At 44.7% G+C, this 15,955-nt stretch overlaps 1 protein-coding gene and 1 pseudogene across 1 annotated transcript; one reads left to right on the forward strand and one right to left on the reverse strand.

The window, feature by feature from the left end:
- The first annotated feature begins 1,526 nt into the window (after window positions 1-1,526).
- Window positions 1,527-2,403, forward strand: LOC136099467 (protein NDNF-like; annotated as a pseudogene).
- A 2,997-nt stretch (window positions 2,404-5,400) lies between these two features.
- Window positions 5,401-12,479, reverse strand: KRR1 (KRR1 small subunit processome component homolog). Its single transcript, XM_065829310.2, has 10 exons — window positions 12,352-12,479; window positions 11,607-11,782; window positions 10,962-11,096; window positions 10,596-10,721; window positions 10,413-10,496; window positions 9,717-9,773; window positions 9,065-9,235; window positions 8,818-8,895; window positions 8,606-8,699; window positions 5,401-6,040 (listed from the first exon to the last, which is right to left on the reverse strand). The coding sequence occupies exons 1-10, from the start codon at window positions 12,440-12,442 to the stop codon at window positions 5,901-5,903; spliced, it is 1,152 nt and encodes a 383-aa protein (XP_065685382.1). The 5' UTR covers window positions 12,443-12,479; the 3' UTR covers window positions 5,401-5,900.
- Window positions 12,480-15,955: the final 3,476 nt, after the last annotated feature.

Below are 15,955 nucleotides of genomic sequence, written 5' to 3' on the forward strand. Positions count from 1 at the left end.
AAACCAACAAACATTGCAAAAGCAAGGCCATCAGTCTACCTGTTAAAAAGAGAGGCTTTTTTTCCTCCTCTCTTGTCTTTTTGCCACTCTTGTGCAAGACCAAAGCCTCAAGCTTTATGTGTCATAGAATCATAAACCACCAGGTTGGAGGGGACCACAAGGATCATTTGGTCCAACCTTTCTTGGCAAAAGCACATTCTAGACAAGATGACTCAGCACCCTGTTCAACTGAATCTTAACAACGTCCCTTGTTGGGGAATCCACCACTTCCCTGGGGAGATTATCCCAATGACTGATTGTTCTCACTGTGAAAAATTTCCCCCTTGTGTCCAATCAGAATATCCCCATGAGTAACTTGTACCCATTACCCCTCATCTTTTCCATCTGAAAACAGGATGGCAAGCAGCACACAGGCAGCAGGACTAACTCTGAGTACACTGTCTTGCCCAGGGCTGTCACCCCAGCACAGCGTCTGCCCCATGGCAGGCATGTGCAGTTAGATCCTACCACCGCAAAGAGAAATGCAGGAGAGAAAAGAGCACACGGTGTTGTGTCCAGGGGCAAAAATGAGCTCAGCAGGAATTCTCCCCTGCTTAGTTTAATCAATGCTTGGTCTCCAGGAGAGTAAACAGAATGAACACAGAGCCCTTAAAGTTCAAAACGTTCACAGCACTGTCATTTAACTGTATACTTCAGCAGCTCTAAGGAAATACCATAGAAAAAGCTTCGTTAAAAACTCTGTAAATCACTAGGGCTTAAGGGGAAAAAAAAATCACAAAACTTTACAACATGGTATCTTTCAAACAAAAAAAGCCTGGAAGTCAACAAGTCAAAGCTAAACAACTACTGCATCTCATTTTAAGGACATTCAAAAATCCAGATATTTAACTCCTGATAATCAAAACACTTTGAGTTGTCCACACTTATCTCATGGCATAAATGCCCATGAATTCCATATGATAAATGCAAAACACTGATACATAAATACAGCCTTTGGGTTACTTTTTTGCAGCTCTGTAAACTCTAACATCAGTTTAAGGAGATAATTTGCAATAGTTCAAGCTGTACTGAAAATACAAAAAGAACCCTTTTTCACCCTTCCAAATCCTCTTCGTTTTCTATTCTTTACTTTTTATACAAGTGTTATAACTGTATAGTTATATTATCTGAGAAAAAAGATGCAAAAAGTACCAACCTTGAGTCATGCAGGCAGTCACCACTCAGATATGGACTCTTAATCAGACAAAACCCTTGGTTTAACTTGCATTCAGGAATATGAGTAGGCTTTCTTGATTTTCCAGTTCAACTAAATAAATGCCCAGCCAACAATCCCTGTGACCTGTCAACCATAACAAGACAAAAAGACTAAACACAATCCAAAGCCTTTTTGCTCTGTAACAACAGAAAGACAAGACTCCCTGAAGTTTTAGTACAGATAGGGATTTGATGCTAAAGCTATATAGATACCTTAGCTGTGGGTCCTAAATTTAAAAAGCACAATTAAAGTGTATATATTAATAAAGTAATCATCAAAGTTTGAGCGGCAACCATCCTCAAAGTGCAGAGTTGACCTGCATAAAGTTTGTATCGGAAGCAAGAACTTCTTCACAGTGTCTGACCTGAAGCCCAATACGCAGCACTACTTTGATGTTTGCAGTAAACACCAACATGAGCACCACGTATATTGGCACCTTCGCCAGAACAAAAGAGGAGGCTAAACAGAAAACAGTTGAACTGAAGCATACCCAAGTTACAGATGTAGAGAGAAAGGGAGCCAAATTTCTATGGTTTGCTCCTGTTTCATCTCAGCAAAAAGTCACCTTCTCTGTTCATTCATGCCTGGATGCTGTTCAGATCCAAGTGAGAGGAGATGGAAAACTTCTCTTGTCTATAATGTGGAGGGTGTGCGGCAGTTCCAGCTTTGAGGAAAAGCAAAAGCTAAGTATCTCATCAGGCTGAAAGGAAGCAAAAAAGGTGCTTCTATGTTGAAGATCCTGTCTACCACAAGGCCCAGCAAGCAGTTGTTTCCTTTCCTTCCTGAAGATACACAAATCAAAGCCTTTGACAAACTCCACACATTTTCTTCAGTTACTGTGACATGGCTGGGGACGCAGGAGAGAAACAAATTCTGCATCTACGAAAGGGAAGTGGGTGGCAATTACAATGAAGAGCAGAAGAAAACAGAGCAGAACCAGTGCTTGGGTCCAGATACAAGGAACAAATGGGAAAAGGTTCTCTGTAAATATTTCCACAGCCAGAACGCCCACAAAGCAGTGACCACAGAGACAACCAAAGGCCTGCAGCCCAGCAAGTCCTACCTGCTAGACATTTATGTGACAGGGCACAGCAGGCACTCTGTGAAATATCAGAGTAAGCTGGCAAAAATGAGGAGGTTTTGTTAGTGTCCTTGTACACAGAAATATATGGAACTCTGATGTGAACATTATCCTTCCAGGTATACAAATTGACTACTTGCACAGCTGAGAAGTTGTGACCTGTATCTGTACTATATAGAAAAGGTAATGACTTGTATATTTATGTAAGTAACCATTTGGAGAAACTGAGGCTGGTGCTCTCTGGTAGCATCTGGCAATGGTGTTACCATGTGTCCAGTGACCCACATGTGATGCTCAGTTGAGGTCCAAGGTAGCAGGAAAATCCAAAGGAACTTGCACTCCCTTGCATCCATACTGCATGAACTGCTTCTAAATTATTTCATACTTAAAAGGCTGAGATAAACAATTCGTCCACCTTGTTATTCATAAACCAAGCACACAGACATACACTCTTTTTCTTCACATAGATGCTAGGATTTCTGTAAACTGTTTTAAAGAGCCTTGGTTTAAATGTTTATGTTTATATGATTGTAAACTATTGATACATTTTAAAAGAAAGTTTTAAGTTATCAGAAAGTATTCCAGGTCTCGAAGCTGTCACGTCATTCAATTAGTAGTAGCAGATTTTAGACAGGTAGCAAATAGTTATGAATTTGGTAAACTTTGTATACAAGTTAGGGCCGAAAACTCGGAATCAAAATTAAAATTCTTATTCTCTCTTTTTTGGTGTTCATAATGGGGGACTTGAAGAAGTCTACAACCCTTCCAGTTTTCCAGATGCAAAGCAATCCTGATTCATAGAATCCCTGAGCATGTTTTTTTATGCTACAGGAATAAACAAAGTTGTTATTTGTTGGCAAAACTGTGTTGATTGTAATGTTTCCTATTTTGATTAATAAAGATGTGTTTGAGCCTAGTTCTAATGACTGAAAATGCACAGTCCAACACCACAATTACTTTTGCACCAACCAAATAGCAGTTGGAAGCCAGGCAAGGTCTCCTCCAGTGAGGTCTGTCTGTTGAGGCACTGGAATCACTCCCCCGAGGCCAGTGGCTTGAGAAAGGAGAGGCCAGAGGAGAGAGAGGAGAGTTTCCCAAGTGCTGTGAGGTAGGACTCCAGTTCTGGAGCAGTGATTGCATTGAGAATGGGAGGAGACTTGCAAAAAGAAGAGATTGCAAGGTGCATCTGCGCAATGGAAGAAAAGGGGAAGAACATGATGTGGCCCAAGGCCCTGAATTACATGAGTGTTCCTGTTTCGGATGACATTTCTCCTGAAATTCCCTGAATAAAGCCTGTTACTGACTGTTGTTGCTCCTGCTTCCAGCATGATTCCTATGGTGCGGTACAGATTCCTAGAAGTTATTTTTCGGGGCTTTATTTCTCTTCCCATGTGCTCAGTATTGATGGGAGTGCGATGGTATCTGGGGCCAAAGGGAGGAAGCGGGGCAAAAGGTGCAGAGAGTCCCATGTTGAAGTCTAGTTTTCACCTTTTCACCATAAGCTGAAAAGAACACACCCCTACAGCATCTTCCAGAAAAGCCCGGGCTGCCCCGGCTGCCCAGTACGTCCCGAGGCTCCGCCCCCGAGGCTCCGCCCCCTGCCCTGTAGTTCTGCCCCATGCCCCGCCCCTGCAATCTGGCTCCGCCCTGTGCCCCCGCCCCTGTCACGCCCCCTTCCCGTGGTTCCGCCCACACCCCGCCCCGTGGCTGCGGACGCGGGCTCCTTGGCCGCCTGTATTCGGCGCCTTTCCAGTTCCGGAGGTCGGACCGCGCATTAAATCGTTTTCGATAAGTAATGGCTGCAATTACATTTAGTCGTTGCTGGCTCCTAAATAACATTTCTTTTCGGCGACGTGATGGAACCGACCGCGAGCCGCGGGGAGGGTTCACCCCAACAGGTGCAAACCTAATGCAGAAACACTGGGCAGCACATCTTTATTTCTAAAGAGGAACACACACACGCACACACACACGGCACAAACGATCTTTTATTCTCCCCGAGACCCCGCCCGCCCTCAGCGCCTGCACAGCAGTGTCACCTGAGGTCTGGGTTTCTGGTGGAAAATGCACGTCGCAGTGGACCCTCACCAACCAAACCTGCCAGAGGAACAACGCTTACTCGCCAGCTCACACCAGAAACAGAAAAGCCCCTCACAGGAGTGTGCACTCCCCCACAAAACAGTAACACACACCTGCTTCAACCCCGCCCCGGGGAGGGCCCTCCTATACCCTCCCACCTCCGTGACCCTGAAATTTGGTTCCATGCAACTTTGGTTCCGATCTGTGTCACATCGAATCCTTTCCCGTTTCCCTTCCTTTGCCTTCCTTCCCGACCCCGTGACCATGAACTTTGGTTCCGCCCAGCATTGGTTCTGCCTCGTATCACATCGAATCCCTTCCAGCCGTGTCCCCTCCTTTACCTTCTTCCCCCAACCCTGTGACCCTAAACTTTGGTTCCACCCTGTGCCACATCAAATCCCTTCCGCAGCTGTCCTCATTGTTTGCCACCCCCCCCCCCCCCCGACCCTGAACTTTGGTTCCGCCCAACATTGGTTCCACCTGGTGTCACATCAAATCCCTTTCCCCCCTCAGTGTTTCCCCCTTTATCTTCCCCCCCATCCCCATGACCCTGAACTTTGGTTCCCCCACATTAGCTCCCTCCTCCCAGACACCTGGGTGGCTACCTGGAAGCTGCAGTCAACCAGCACCATGGTTTTGAAGTCATGGTCATCCTCCCTGAAGGGGTTGATGATCTGCTTGGGCATCTGTGGCAGGGCCACTGTGTCCCCAGGGCCCCCTCATGTCCCTCCCTCACCTTGAGCCACCCCACATAGAAGAACTGCAAGAGGGTGAAGACAGGGACCCCCAGGTCCAGCTCCTGCCCTGTGTTGCCCTCAGCCAGCTCCAGGAAGTGCCATCTGATCAGGCAGATGACAAAGAACATGTAAATGGCGATAGTCACCACCCGGACCTCATCAGATCACATAGGAGACTCTTCAGTGGCCTCAGCCACTGGAAAAGAAGATGCAGGTTGTGCAGCACACGAGTAATTAAAGGACTTAAGAACAATGTATTAAAATAGTTTATTAACATCAAGACAACACACACAAAAATAATCAGCTTTTACAGAAACAAAAGCATAATATAGTAATAAATCTTGCCCTATTTGTAAAAGTTATCACCACAAGTGAGGCTGCATGTGGTCTGGTTGTCTTTCACAGAAGAATTACCTTAAACTCCCACTGAGTTCTCTGATGTTAATGTTTAACATCCTGCATACTCCTAAATGTTTCTATTACGAAACCTCTTTAGGCAGATAGATATTATCCAAGTACACGCTCTTATTTTCTCGAACAACACAGCAGCACAAATCTTCTTCACCAACTTTCGCAATTTTGCACAGCTGCTTCAGGTCCACCTATTAAAAAGTACTTAGGAAAAGAGAATAATCTTTCTACTCAGTCTTTTCTTGTCCATGTTACACTGACAGCAAGAAGCCTCAAATCTTCCAAGTATGAAAATGTTCATTAATGTAGAAGACAAATGAGCATCTTGGGTGGTGAGTTACTTTTTCTTTTTTTTCTTTTCATCTGCTGCCATTTTTAACTTGACTTGTTCCACAGGAAGTGCTCCTAATTTCTTCTTCTTTGCATTCTTTACCTTTTCCTTAATGGCTTCAATATCAATTTTTTTCTCAGTGGAGGCTACATGGTAAAAAAATACAAAGATAACATACATTAATTTTACTTATCCTAAATTTTGACTATCAACAAGATGACTTCATATATAAACCTAGTAAACTGCATGCTGTGGCATTTTATGTTCACTAATGATTTGATCAACTATTCTAAAAATCAATTTTGTTGAAACTCGTATTAACCACAAAGCTCTTTCAGCAGAAGTCAAATGAGAACATTCATATAAAAAAATCCTATACAACTGCATTTGAACACAGAAGCCGCACTCTGCATACACACAAACCATTATCACCCACGTCTCAGACCACAGAAGTACTCCTCCAAAATTAATACGTACACACTCTCTTAGACATAGGCCCTATTGGTTTGGTTGGTGTCGTGTAAGAAGAGAAGAAATGAATTATTAAGTTGGTATAGCCAGAGCAACTTTCATGGCATTCTGTCTTTCTGCAAGTAACTAAGGTGTAAAATCCCAAATATGCCTGTCCCATCCTTATACTCTCTGCCTGGCCATCCATTAACTGTTGCAAACAGGACGGGGAACAGTGGGTTGGGGGAAGACGATACAGATCTTTGACCCCTACATGAAGACCTTTATAAAAGACTTCTACAGGCAGTGCCAAAGTACTTCAGTTAAACACTTAATGCTGAGCAACATGAATTATGTACTCTTTCGTTCCTCTAGGTGATGGTATTTTGTCTTACGGGACAAGTCACGAGTTCGGATCTAAATCTCCTACCTCACACAGTTCATTCCTACAGCTGGGTACCAGCTGTTCTCTTTGGATCTCATTCCTTCTCTACGTACAAACTATTGCTGTCATTTATTCTTGGAAGACTGAAGGATTTCAGGTGAAAACACACAGCAGCTAGAACCATATCTGAGATACAGTACAGTAAATAGCAGGATTATCAAAAACTTACTGCCATCACAAAAAAGTACTATATCAATGCTGCAGAACACATGCTTTTCAAGAAACATGTCCTCATAGGAGAGGTGTTCCAGCCTCCTGATCATTTTGGTGGCCTCCTCTGGACCCTCTCCAACAGGTCCATGTCTTTGCTATACTGAGGACTCAAGAGCTCGATGCAGGACTCCAGGTGGGGTCTCACCAGAGTGGAGCAGAGGGGCAGAATCATCTTCCTTGACCTGCTGGCCACGCTCCTTTTGATGCCACCCAAGGTATGATTTTCCTTCTGGGCTGCAAGCACCCACTGTTGGCTTGTGTCCAATCTTTCATCCTCCAGTACCCTCAAGTCACCCTCCACAGGGCTCCTCTCAATCCCTCCATCCCCCAGCCTGTATTGATAATGAGGGTTGCACCAACCCACATGCAGGACCTTGCACTTGGCCTTGTTGAGCCTCATGAGATTCACGTGGGACCACTTCTCAAGCTTGTCCAGGTCCCCCTGGATGGCATTTCATCCCTCAGGTGTGTCAACTGCATCACTCAGCTTGGTGTCATCTGCAAACTTGCTGAGGGTGCATGTGATCCCATTGTCTGTGCCATTGATGAAGATATTAAACAGTACTGGCCCCAACACTGACCTCTGAGGGACACTTGTCACTGGTGTCCATCCAAATACTGAGCCATTGATCTTGTGGGTGCGACCATGTGGCCAGTTTCTCATCCAATAAACAGTCCACCCATCAAATCCATGCCTCTTCAGTTTAACACATTTTCACCAGGGGCCACATCAGCCTCGTGGCTGCCATCAAAGGGTTGAATGTAATTTTAGGACTATATAAGTAGTTACATTTATACAGGCCTAAAATTACATTCTGCCCTTTGAGAGCAACTGTGAGGCTGATGCGGTCCCTGGTGAAAACAACTCTGACGCCCCTGTTCTAGGAGGATCTGTTCCACGATCTCCCCAGGCATAGAGGTGAGGCTGACAGGTCGGTATTTCCTGGGGTGCTCCTTTCTACCCTTTTTAAAAATGGGTGTGATGTTTCCCTTTTTCCAGTCACCAAGAACTTCACCTGACTGCCATGATTTCTCATGTATCACGGAGAGTGGCTTGGCAACTACATCAGCCAACTCTCTCGGGCTTCTGGGATGCATCTCATCAGGTCCTATAGGTTTATGGATGTTCAGGTTCCTCAGGTGGTCACAAACCTGAACCTCACAGTGGGAGGGACTTTGCTCCCCCAGTCCCTGTCTTGCAGTCCATCCACATCTTATACCAGTACTTGTTTGTGGTCTAAGTTTTCAAGTAAGTATTAACTTATGGGTTTCTTTTTCTTATCAGAAAAGCCATTAGTATACAAAAGTTATGGCAGCTTCACTACAAGACTAAAAGTCAAAATTGCTGTAGTCAGAACAACCAATTGAGACGGGTGTCCCCAGTGTCTCCATCAGGAAAGTGTTCTACAGAGCACTGTCATTTTATTGGTACAGAGTTATGGGCTGCATGATCTTTCTACTGTCCCTGGCAACTCTGGGTATTGATTTAACCACTAGGATTTTTTTGTATGATCTTTCTTATTTTCTACAGCTGTATCTCTGCAAAACCTGTCAGCCTAGGAATTAACACCAGGTTTTAGAACAGGAAAAAAAAAATTATTACCTTTCTTTGTTTTCACAACTGGCTTTTCCTTTGGTGGGATAAAAGCTTTATTTCTTTCTTCTTGTCTTTTCTTGGTTGCATCTGCTTGCTTTGCCTAAAGTTATCAATAAAAATGTGAATTATCAATAGAGCAGGCCAAAAGGGACAAAAAAAAAAATCCAAATCAGCAGCACAATGCTTTTTAACTGAACAGTGGGTTAGAATTACTTTACCTTTATCTCTTCCATTCGCTTTCGTTTCTTCTGTCTTTCTTTCAAGAAGTATTCACCACTTGCCAATTCTTTATCAATCTGTGCAAGACAAATACGGAGAAGCTTCAGATTATTATACTATTTAAGCCAGACGTATAACACCAGGAAATCAAAACTTGACAGAAAAGGCCTCCCAATCTCTCATTAGCAAGAATGAGATTTCAAGTCATGCTATGTTCCTGCGTAACCAAATAAAGTTTCAGCTGACCTGGCTTTCTGGCTGTGGAGGTGGGAACGGTGTGTACTCCTTCTTAGTATTTTTCTTCTTTGGCTCCTTGCGTTTTTTCAAGTTCTTCCGCTTGAACTTGGGCAAAAATCTTTCCCAACTTTGTGATCTCAGTTCAGGATCTTTTGCTAATTCCCTCTTGATCATCAAAGTCTTCAGTAGTTTCAGAGTGTCGCAAATAAGTTATTAAAAAAAGAGTATTACAGTCATAGACGAGCTCCAAACTACAAGATTTAGTAAACTTTAGCACAGTGACTACGTCACATTTGAACCTTCCATCTCTCACCTCAAGTAGAGGGGTTTAATTACAAACAGCACACTGGACAGATAGACATGTATCAAAATGGGGACAGAAAGCACTGGAGAAGGTGCCCCAGTTTAAATGAACAAGTATCAAGCAAATAATCAAATGGAGGAAAGTTTTTACACAATTTTCCTTTGATGTTTTCTCAGGTAATGTTAAGGATATAATGGCTCTATATCCTGATGAAATAGAGAATATCAAAGTCAGATTTTTTTTAAAAAAAAAAAAGCACACTACACACATTTTCAAGATGTAAATTATTAACATACAGCTCTCTGAGAAGAAACAGTATTTTCTTGTAAATAAAGATGCACAGTGGACCATGCTAACCTTAATGTTATATATGGGATGTATATTCTTCATGGTGTCCAGAACAACTTTTCTAACCTGTATTTAATTAACAGAAAAAAAAAAAAAAAAAAAAAAAAGATAACTGAAAACTCAGCAAGTATTTCATATTCCTATCAATTCAAGTACTGGGCATACTACCATGCTTCCTCCTCCCCCATCCCCAAAGCAGGTAGGTTTAAAACAGTAATGCACATGACTAATTAGAAGGCAGAGCACTTCACAAATATCAATAATTCTCAGGTTTCTCCAGCATGCCTCACAAACATTACTTTCATGTTACCATGGATTTGACGGTGTCATAAAAAACTCTTGCTTTTGACAAGCATTTTTCTCCTACATAGTTACGAAAACCATTATATGTTCCTTAAGGTTATAAATCATTATCTCCAGAGTATTTTCACTCTTACACCTCTTAAATGAAACTACAAAAATTCTTGCTAAAAAAAAAAAAAAAAAGTATTTCATAAATACTTTTTTACTTCAAAGACAGAAAGATCTGAAAGTCTAAACAAAATTAACCAGCAAAGACTACAGACATTCATGTAAATGTAGCTTACTAACATACAGCTGAAAAGTCAGTGAGATACTCTTGAGGTAGCCAGATCTTGCCTCTCGTCTGCCCTCGAGCTGGGCACAGACGAACACTACTCAAACTGCTCATCTGCTTTCCCTTACCTCTTTTAGCCCACTAAAGGGTCCAAGAGCTGAAACAGTGTTGCCTTGCACCATAATATAACAGTTCGTTAACAGTTCCAGGGCCTACATAAAAAAAAAAAAAAAAAGAAATTAGTGTAAACTGAAGACCTGGCACAAACTTAGGTCTAAGAATCTTCTGGTTACTGCACCTATCGGAAATACCTTCAGAGTAGATCCTTTTGGCCCAAGAAGTCGTCCTCTTCTTTTTATAAAAGTGTCTCTCTTCCTCACCAGAGAGCCTATTTTAATGATGTCACATGCAACGTCATCCTGAAGGATACGAACTGCCTAAAGAGACAAGAAGCAGGCAATATAACCTGAATGCAAATGTGTTATTCACAAGAGTCAAGAGAATACTGCATTTTATTATTCTCACTTCACTTTCAGATATATTTACTTCAAATCTACACTTTATTTTACTTGACTAACTTGAAAATACCACATTTTGAAAACGTACTATAAGTATTCTGACAGAATTTAATACAAACTTCCAGGATTTAATACAAACTTCCAGGATTTAATACAAACCTGTTCAAATGGAACGCTTCTTGCCAGAAGTTTTATTAAATCTCTAGCCCTGATGATTGCATATGGGTCAAAAGTCTTCTTAGTGGTAGTGACAGTCATGCTTCCTTCAATTAGATCCAGTGTTGCATTCACATACTGCAATATTTGAAAACAAATAGTAAAGCAATTTCTAGATAAGAGCCTCAGAATTCATCTTTGGCAGTAAGAAGCTAAGAAACAGAACACTACACACTGAATATAGATGTGTTTTCCAAAATTTGTAAAGTAATTTTCAGCTTCGTGAAACTCACACAGAGACACAAACAAAAAAGACTGAATATATGTGTCATAGGCCCCGAAAGACCACCTCCCTGTCTCTTTGAATTCTGGCGCAACAAAGTTGTCCGCATCTGGATGACGAGATGCTGCTGCTTCGAGGAGCTCTGCTGACTACATCGGTGAAGAACTGCAAGTCTGGCTACATAGACTCTTACCCACTTCAACACTGATAAAAAAAAGACACTACCACTTCTAAACACAAGCACAGTAGAAATACACACAAATACAACATCAGAAAAGAAACATGCACTATTTTTATAAGCTTAAGTAACACCTGTATCTCCCAAGAGATAAAAACATAATATCACAATCAGAAAGTATGCATACATGTTCATCCAAGGCTTTCTGGACAAGTGGCCAGCATTCTTTCAAGTACGCTTCTCTATACTTGGGGAATAACGTTGCAAAACTGCTTTCTTCCAGCAGCCCTTTGGGATTATCTTCTCTTGTAAACGCTGGCTCTTTCCATCCATCTGGCACAGTGAGAAGTTCAGATTCATCAACTGTTATAAGTATTAAAGAAGAAAAAACAAAAAAGAAAAAAATAAGTTGTTTTTTCCTCCACTTTCATCAGTGACTGTTACTTCTCCTTTCCATTTAACAACAAAAGATACAATAACTGAAAGCAGGGACACAAAGTTTTGTTTAATACTCTGTTGAATCTGTTCAGCATCTGACATTAGAAAAGTTAAGTCTTTAAGCTTTCAAAACCAAAAAATATTTCACAACTAGAATACGCATTCTGAACAGGCTATAACACAAGAACAAGACACCCCAGGCTGAGGGGAGCACCCACTGCACTGCCAGGTCGGACGCACCGCATCCAACACCCACCGCTCTCCTACACCGGCCCTGCAGGCCTGGACGCAGCCTGCCCCACCCACGCTGCCTCTCCGCTTATACGAAACCGCAGCCAAGCTCCCCGGTCGCCGGTGGTTTCAGGCAGCCGGAGGGACCCCATGGGCCAGGACGGAGCAGCAGGCCCGCAGCCACAGGGGGTGGAATCCTCAGCCCGAGGACTTCCCGGAGAACCGGCTGCCAACCCTGCACGGACCCTCACTCCACCCCCCACCTGTCGCCGCTTTCTTTTTGTTCTTATGTTTTTGTTTTTCTTTCTGCTTCGCCCCGGCCGCGGCCGCCTCAGGATCCGCCATGTCCCCCATGCCCGGCGCCGGAAGCAGGTGGTGGCGGGAGGGTGCGGTGCACGCCGGGAGCGGTAGTCCCGGTGGGCGGGGCTTAGGGGAGCGGTGGCGGCTGCTGGGGCTTGGAGGGCGGGTTTTCCCTCTGTGTTCGCAGCAATGGACATCCTATCGGGGGGCTGGTCCTGGGAGCACAAAAGTGGTGTTGTGTGCTAATGCTTCAGTAAAGCCTTTGGCACTGCTTCCCACGGCATTCTCCTGGAGAAGCTGGCTGCTGATGGCCTGGTCGGGCATCCTCTTTGCTGCGTAAAGACCTGACTGGAGGGCCAGGCCCAAAGAGCTGTGGCGAACGAAGCCAAATCCAGTTGGTGGCCAGTCACAAGTGGGGTTCCCCAGTGACCCAGTTCTGTTTAATGTCTTTATCAATGATCTGGATGAGGGGATTGAGTGCACCCTCAGTAAGTTTGCAGATGACACCAAATTGGGTGGGAGTGTTGATCTACTGGAGGGTAGGAAGGCTTTACAGAGGGATCTGGACTGGTTGGATCAATGGGCTGAGGCCAGTTGTATGAGGTTTAACAAGGCCAAGAGCTGGGTCCTGCCCTTGTGTTGCAACAACTTCAGGCAGCACTGCGGGCTAGGTGAAGAGTGGCTGGAAAGTGCCTGGAGGAGAAGGATCTGGTGGTGTTGACAGCAGCTGAGCATGAGCCAGCAGCGTACCCAGGTGGCCAAAAAGGCCAACAGCATCCTAGCTTGTATCAGGAATAGTGTGGCCAGCAGGACTAGAGGATTGATCATGCCTCTGTACTCAGCACTGGTGAGGCCCCACCTTGAATCCTGTGTTCAGTTTTGGGCCTCTTACTACAAGAAAGACATTGAGGTGCTGGAGAGAGTTCAGACAAGGACAAGAAAGCTGGTGAGGGGTCTGGAGCACAAGTCTGATGAGGAGCAGCTGAGGGAACTGGGGCTGTTTAGCCTGAAGAAAAGGAGGTTGAGGGGAGAGCTGATCACTTTCTACAACTACCTGAAAGGAGGTTGTAGCATGGAAGGTGTTGGTCTCTTCTCTCAAGTAAGAAGTTATAGGATGAGAGGAAACAGCCTCAAGTTGCACCAGGGGAAGTTTAGATTGTATATTAGAAAAAATTACTTCATAGAAAGGGTTGTCAGGCATTGGAACAGGCTGCCCAGGGAAGTGGTGGAGTCACCATCCCTGGAAGTGTTTAAAAGACATAGCGATGGTGTTCTTAGGGACATGGTTTAATACTAGAGTTAGGTTTTGGTTGGACTCAATGATCTTGAGGGTCTCTTGCAGCCGGAATGATTCTATAAAGCCAGTGCAGGCAGGGCTGCCTGTTCTGCCTCCCAGGCAGGGGCAGTGCTTGCCTTAGTCCTACGGAGCACAGTGGCTGCACTCGGGCAGCAGGCGTTGCACACCATGTGTCAGATCCAAACATCTCCTTGGTGCTTGTTAGCACAGAACATTTCCAAGGTTCTCCATTGGGGTTGCTGTAGGTCAGGGTATGTCTGTGCCTGGGCAGAAGGGGCTCCTGTGAACACAGCACAGTCTGTCCCCAGCCAACAGGGTCTGGTGGGTGGTTGTGCTGCTGGAGGTTTTACCCCCTTTGTGAGGGTGGGTCTGCAGCCCCTTCTTGACTCTGTCTCGACTTTGATTACAGGCACAGGCTCTTCAGAAATTTAACACTGCAGTTGAGGTGAGAGACATACACCAAATGTCTTCCTTGCTTCCTCCTTTTTCATGTGGAACATCTTTTCTACCCATGTTCTCCAGCTTTGAGTTTTCTATCAGTATTATGCAACACAAAGAAAAAAAGAACCAGCATCATCAAAGTGTAAACGGAAGTGTATTGTTAAATACTTGAAGTACTTCAGCCCTCATCACTAAAGAAAACAGGTGTTCCTGATGAGACCTAATTATTCAGCTGAATAACATAATTTAAGGTTCTCTGGGGAATGCTGTGATTCCTCCTCACTCCCCTTCCCTGTACCTTGGTATTTTCTTCAGTAAAAAATAAATAATGTGCCTCCTTCACTCTCTTTTATGGGGCCATGAAAAGCCAATGGAGTGAAGACCTGGAAGAGACCTTCAAGAGCAAGAACACCTGTATCTCTGAAGCAACGTCGTCTTTGGCAGGTGTTCGTCAGACCTGTTCACAAAAGCCTGCACTCTGGAGTGATTTACCATAGTGACAAGAAAGATATTACTATCATCTGATTTACACAAAAATAAAATATTAGTTAAAAATCAGTTTTGACCCCAAAAAACTTTTCTCTGAACCTGACTGCTGTTTTCCCAAGCCTGCGCCATTCGCAGCCCAGCGCCAGCCCCATCAGGATCCCTTCCACCTGCAAGTTTGCCATCAAGTTGATCCATGTTTTTAGCCATTTGTTTTAATTTCTGTCTGTCCACATGCATCTAACAGGGAAGCTGCTGTGGGAGCGCTTGCAGGCCTGCAAAGGACTGAGCGTCCCTTTGTGGAGCTGCAATGAGTTCAGTGGGGCACATTGTTTCTGCTCCAAAACGGCACTTTGAATATTCCCTGTCTGCTTTGAAGACAAAAGGGAAAAAAGCAGGAAGGGGAATCAGTGAGGCCCTGCACCAAAGTGCTGCTGGTGGGTCCCCTTGGTTCTTTGGGTTGGTTGTTTATCTGCCCCTGATCCTGCTAGATGTCTGTGACTGCTGCACCATGGGGAGCATCCCAAATGGAGCTGCCGCCTGCCCTGGTGTTTCTGTTTGAGGGAGAAGATGGGAAGAGCTGGAGGTGATGGGGAATCTGCTCCCCTCTGCCCACGCAGCTCTGCCTTGCATGGAGAGGTTGGGGTCCTACTCTTGCCTGGCCTGGCAGCAGTTTGGGTGCTTTGTGTGACAGGAAGGTGCAGTGCGCCTGAGCGAGCACAGGGGGGCAAGTTTGCTTCTCGCAGCGCATGAAGTGCACAGTGCACCTCTCGCCTGGAAACTGGCCGGGTATTGTGGAAGCGCAGCAAAACTGATTTGGGAAGAGATCGAGAGACGATAATTAGTTCGGTTCAGCACTTGTTCATAGCCTGACTCCTCCTATGCGTAGCATGCAACCCACCAAAAAATCACAGGAGTGGGCTGAGGAAGGGGCGTGTTGGCAGCGCTCAGCAGTGGGAATGAGCTTCCTGACTGCGATGAGAGGGGAGAGGTAGAGAGGCTGTAGGCCACAGAGCGTCGAGAGCAAGAATACAAATTACAGGCTGCAGTGACAGTCCAAGGGAGAGGCACAGGGAGGAGATGGTATGTCCAAGGTGATGGTTGAGGCAGGCAGAGGGCCTTTGCAGCAGCACTCTCTGGCTATAAGCAGCTTTGAAGGTCAGAGGAAAGGTCTCTGGTGAGATGTACCTTCTTTTTCCCCAGCCTGCAGACCTGTTGGGTGGTGCACCTGCTCTGGGTGTACATCTCACACCTCTGCAGTGGCAGCGACAGCCCAGCTGTGTGCCCACTCCTCTTCTGTATCCCAGCCCCTGAGCTGGTGGCTGCTGCATGGGGGTCACTGA

The sequence above is a fragment of the Patagioenas fasciata genome, chromosome 1 (assembly GCF_037038585.1).
Source record: "Patagioenas fasciata isolate bPatFas1 chromosome 1, bPatFas1.hap1, whole genome shotgun sequence".
Taxonomy (NCBI): Eukaryota; Metazoa; Chordata; class Aves; order Columbiformes; family Columbidae; genus Patagioenas; species Patagioenas fasciata.

Excerpts from the sequence above, each read along its gene's own strand:
- KRR1 (XM_065829310.2), bottom strand. The coding sequence starts at position 12,442 with ATGGGGGACATGGCGGATCCTGAGGCGGCCGCGGCCGGGGCGAAGCAG. Across the intron at positions 11,783-12,351 it reads CAAAAAGAAAGCGGCGACAG|TTGATGAATCTGAACTTCTC; the intron begins GTGGGGGGTGGA and ends TACTTATAACAG. Across the intron at positions 9,774-10,412 it reads CCTTTAGTGGGCTAAAAGAG|GTTAGAAAAGTTGTTCTGGA; the intron begins GTAAGGGAAAGC and ends AATTAAATACAG.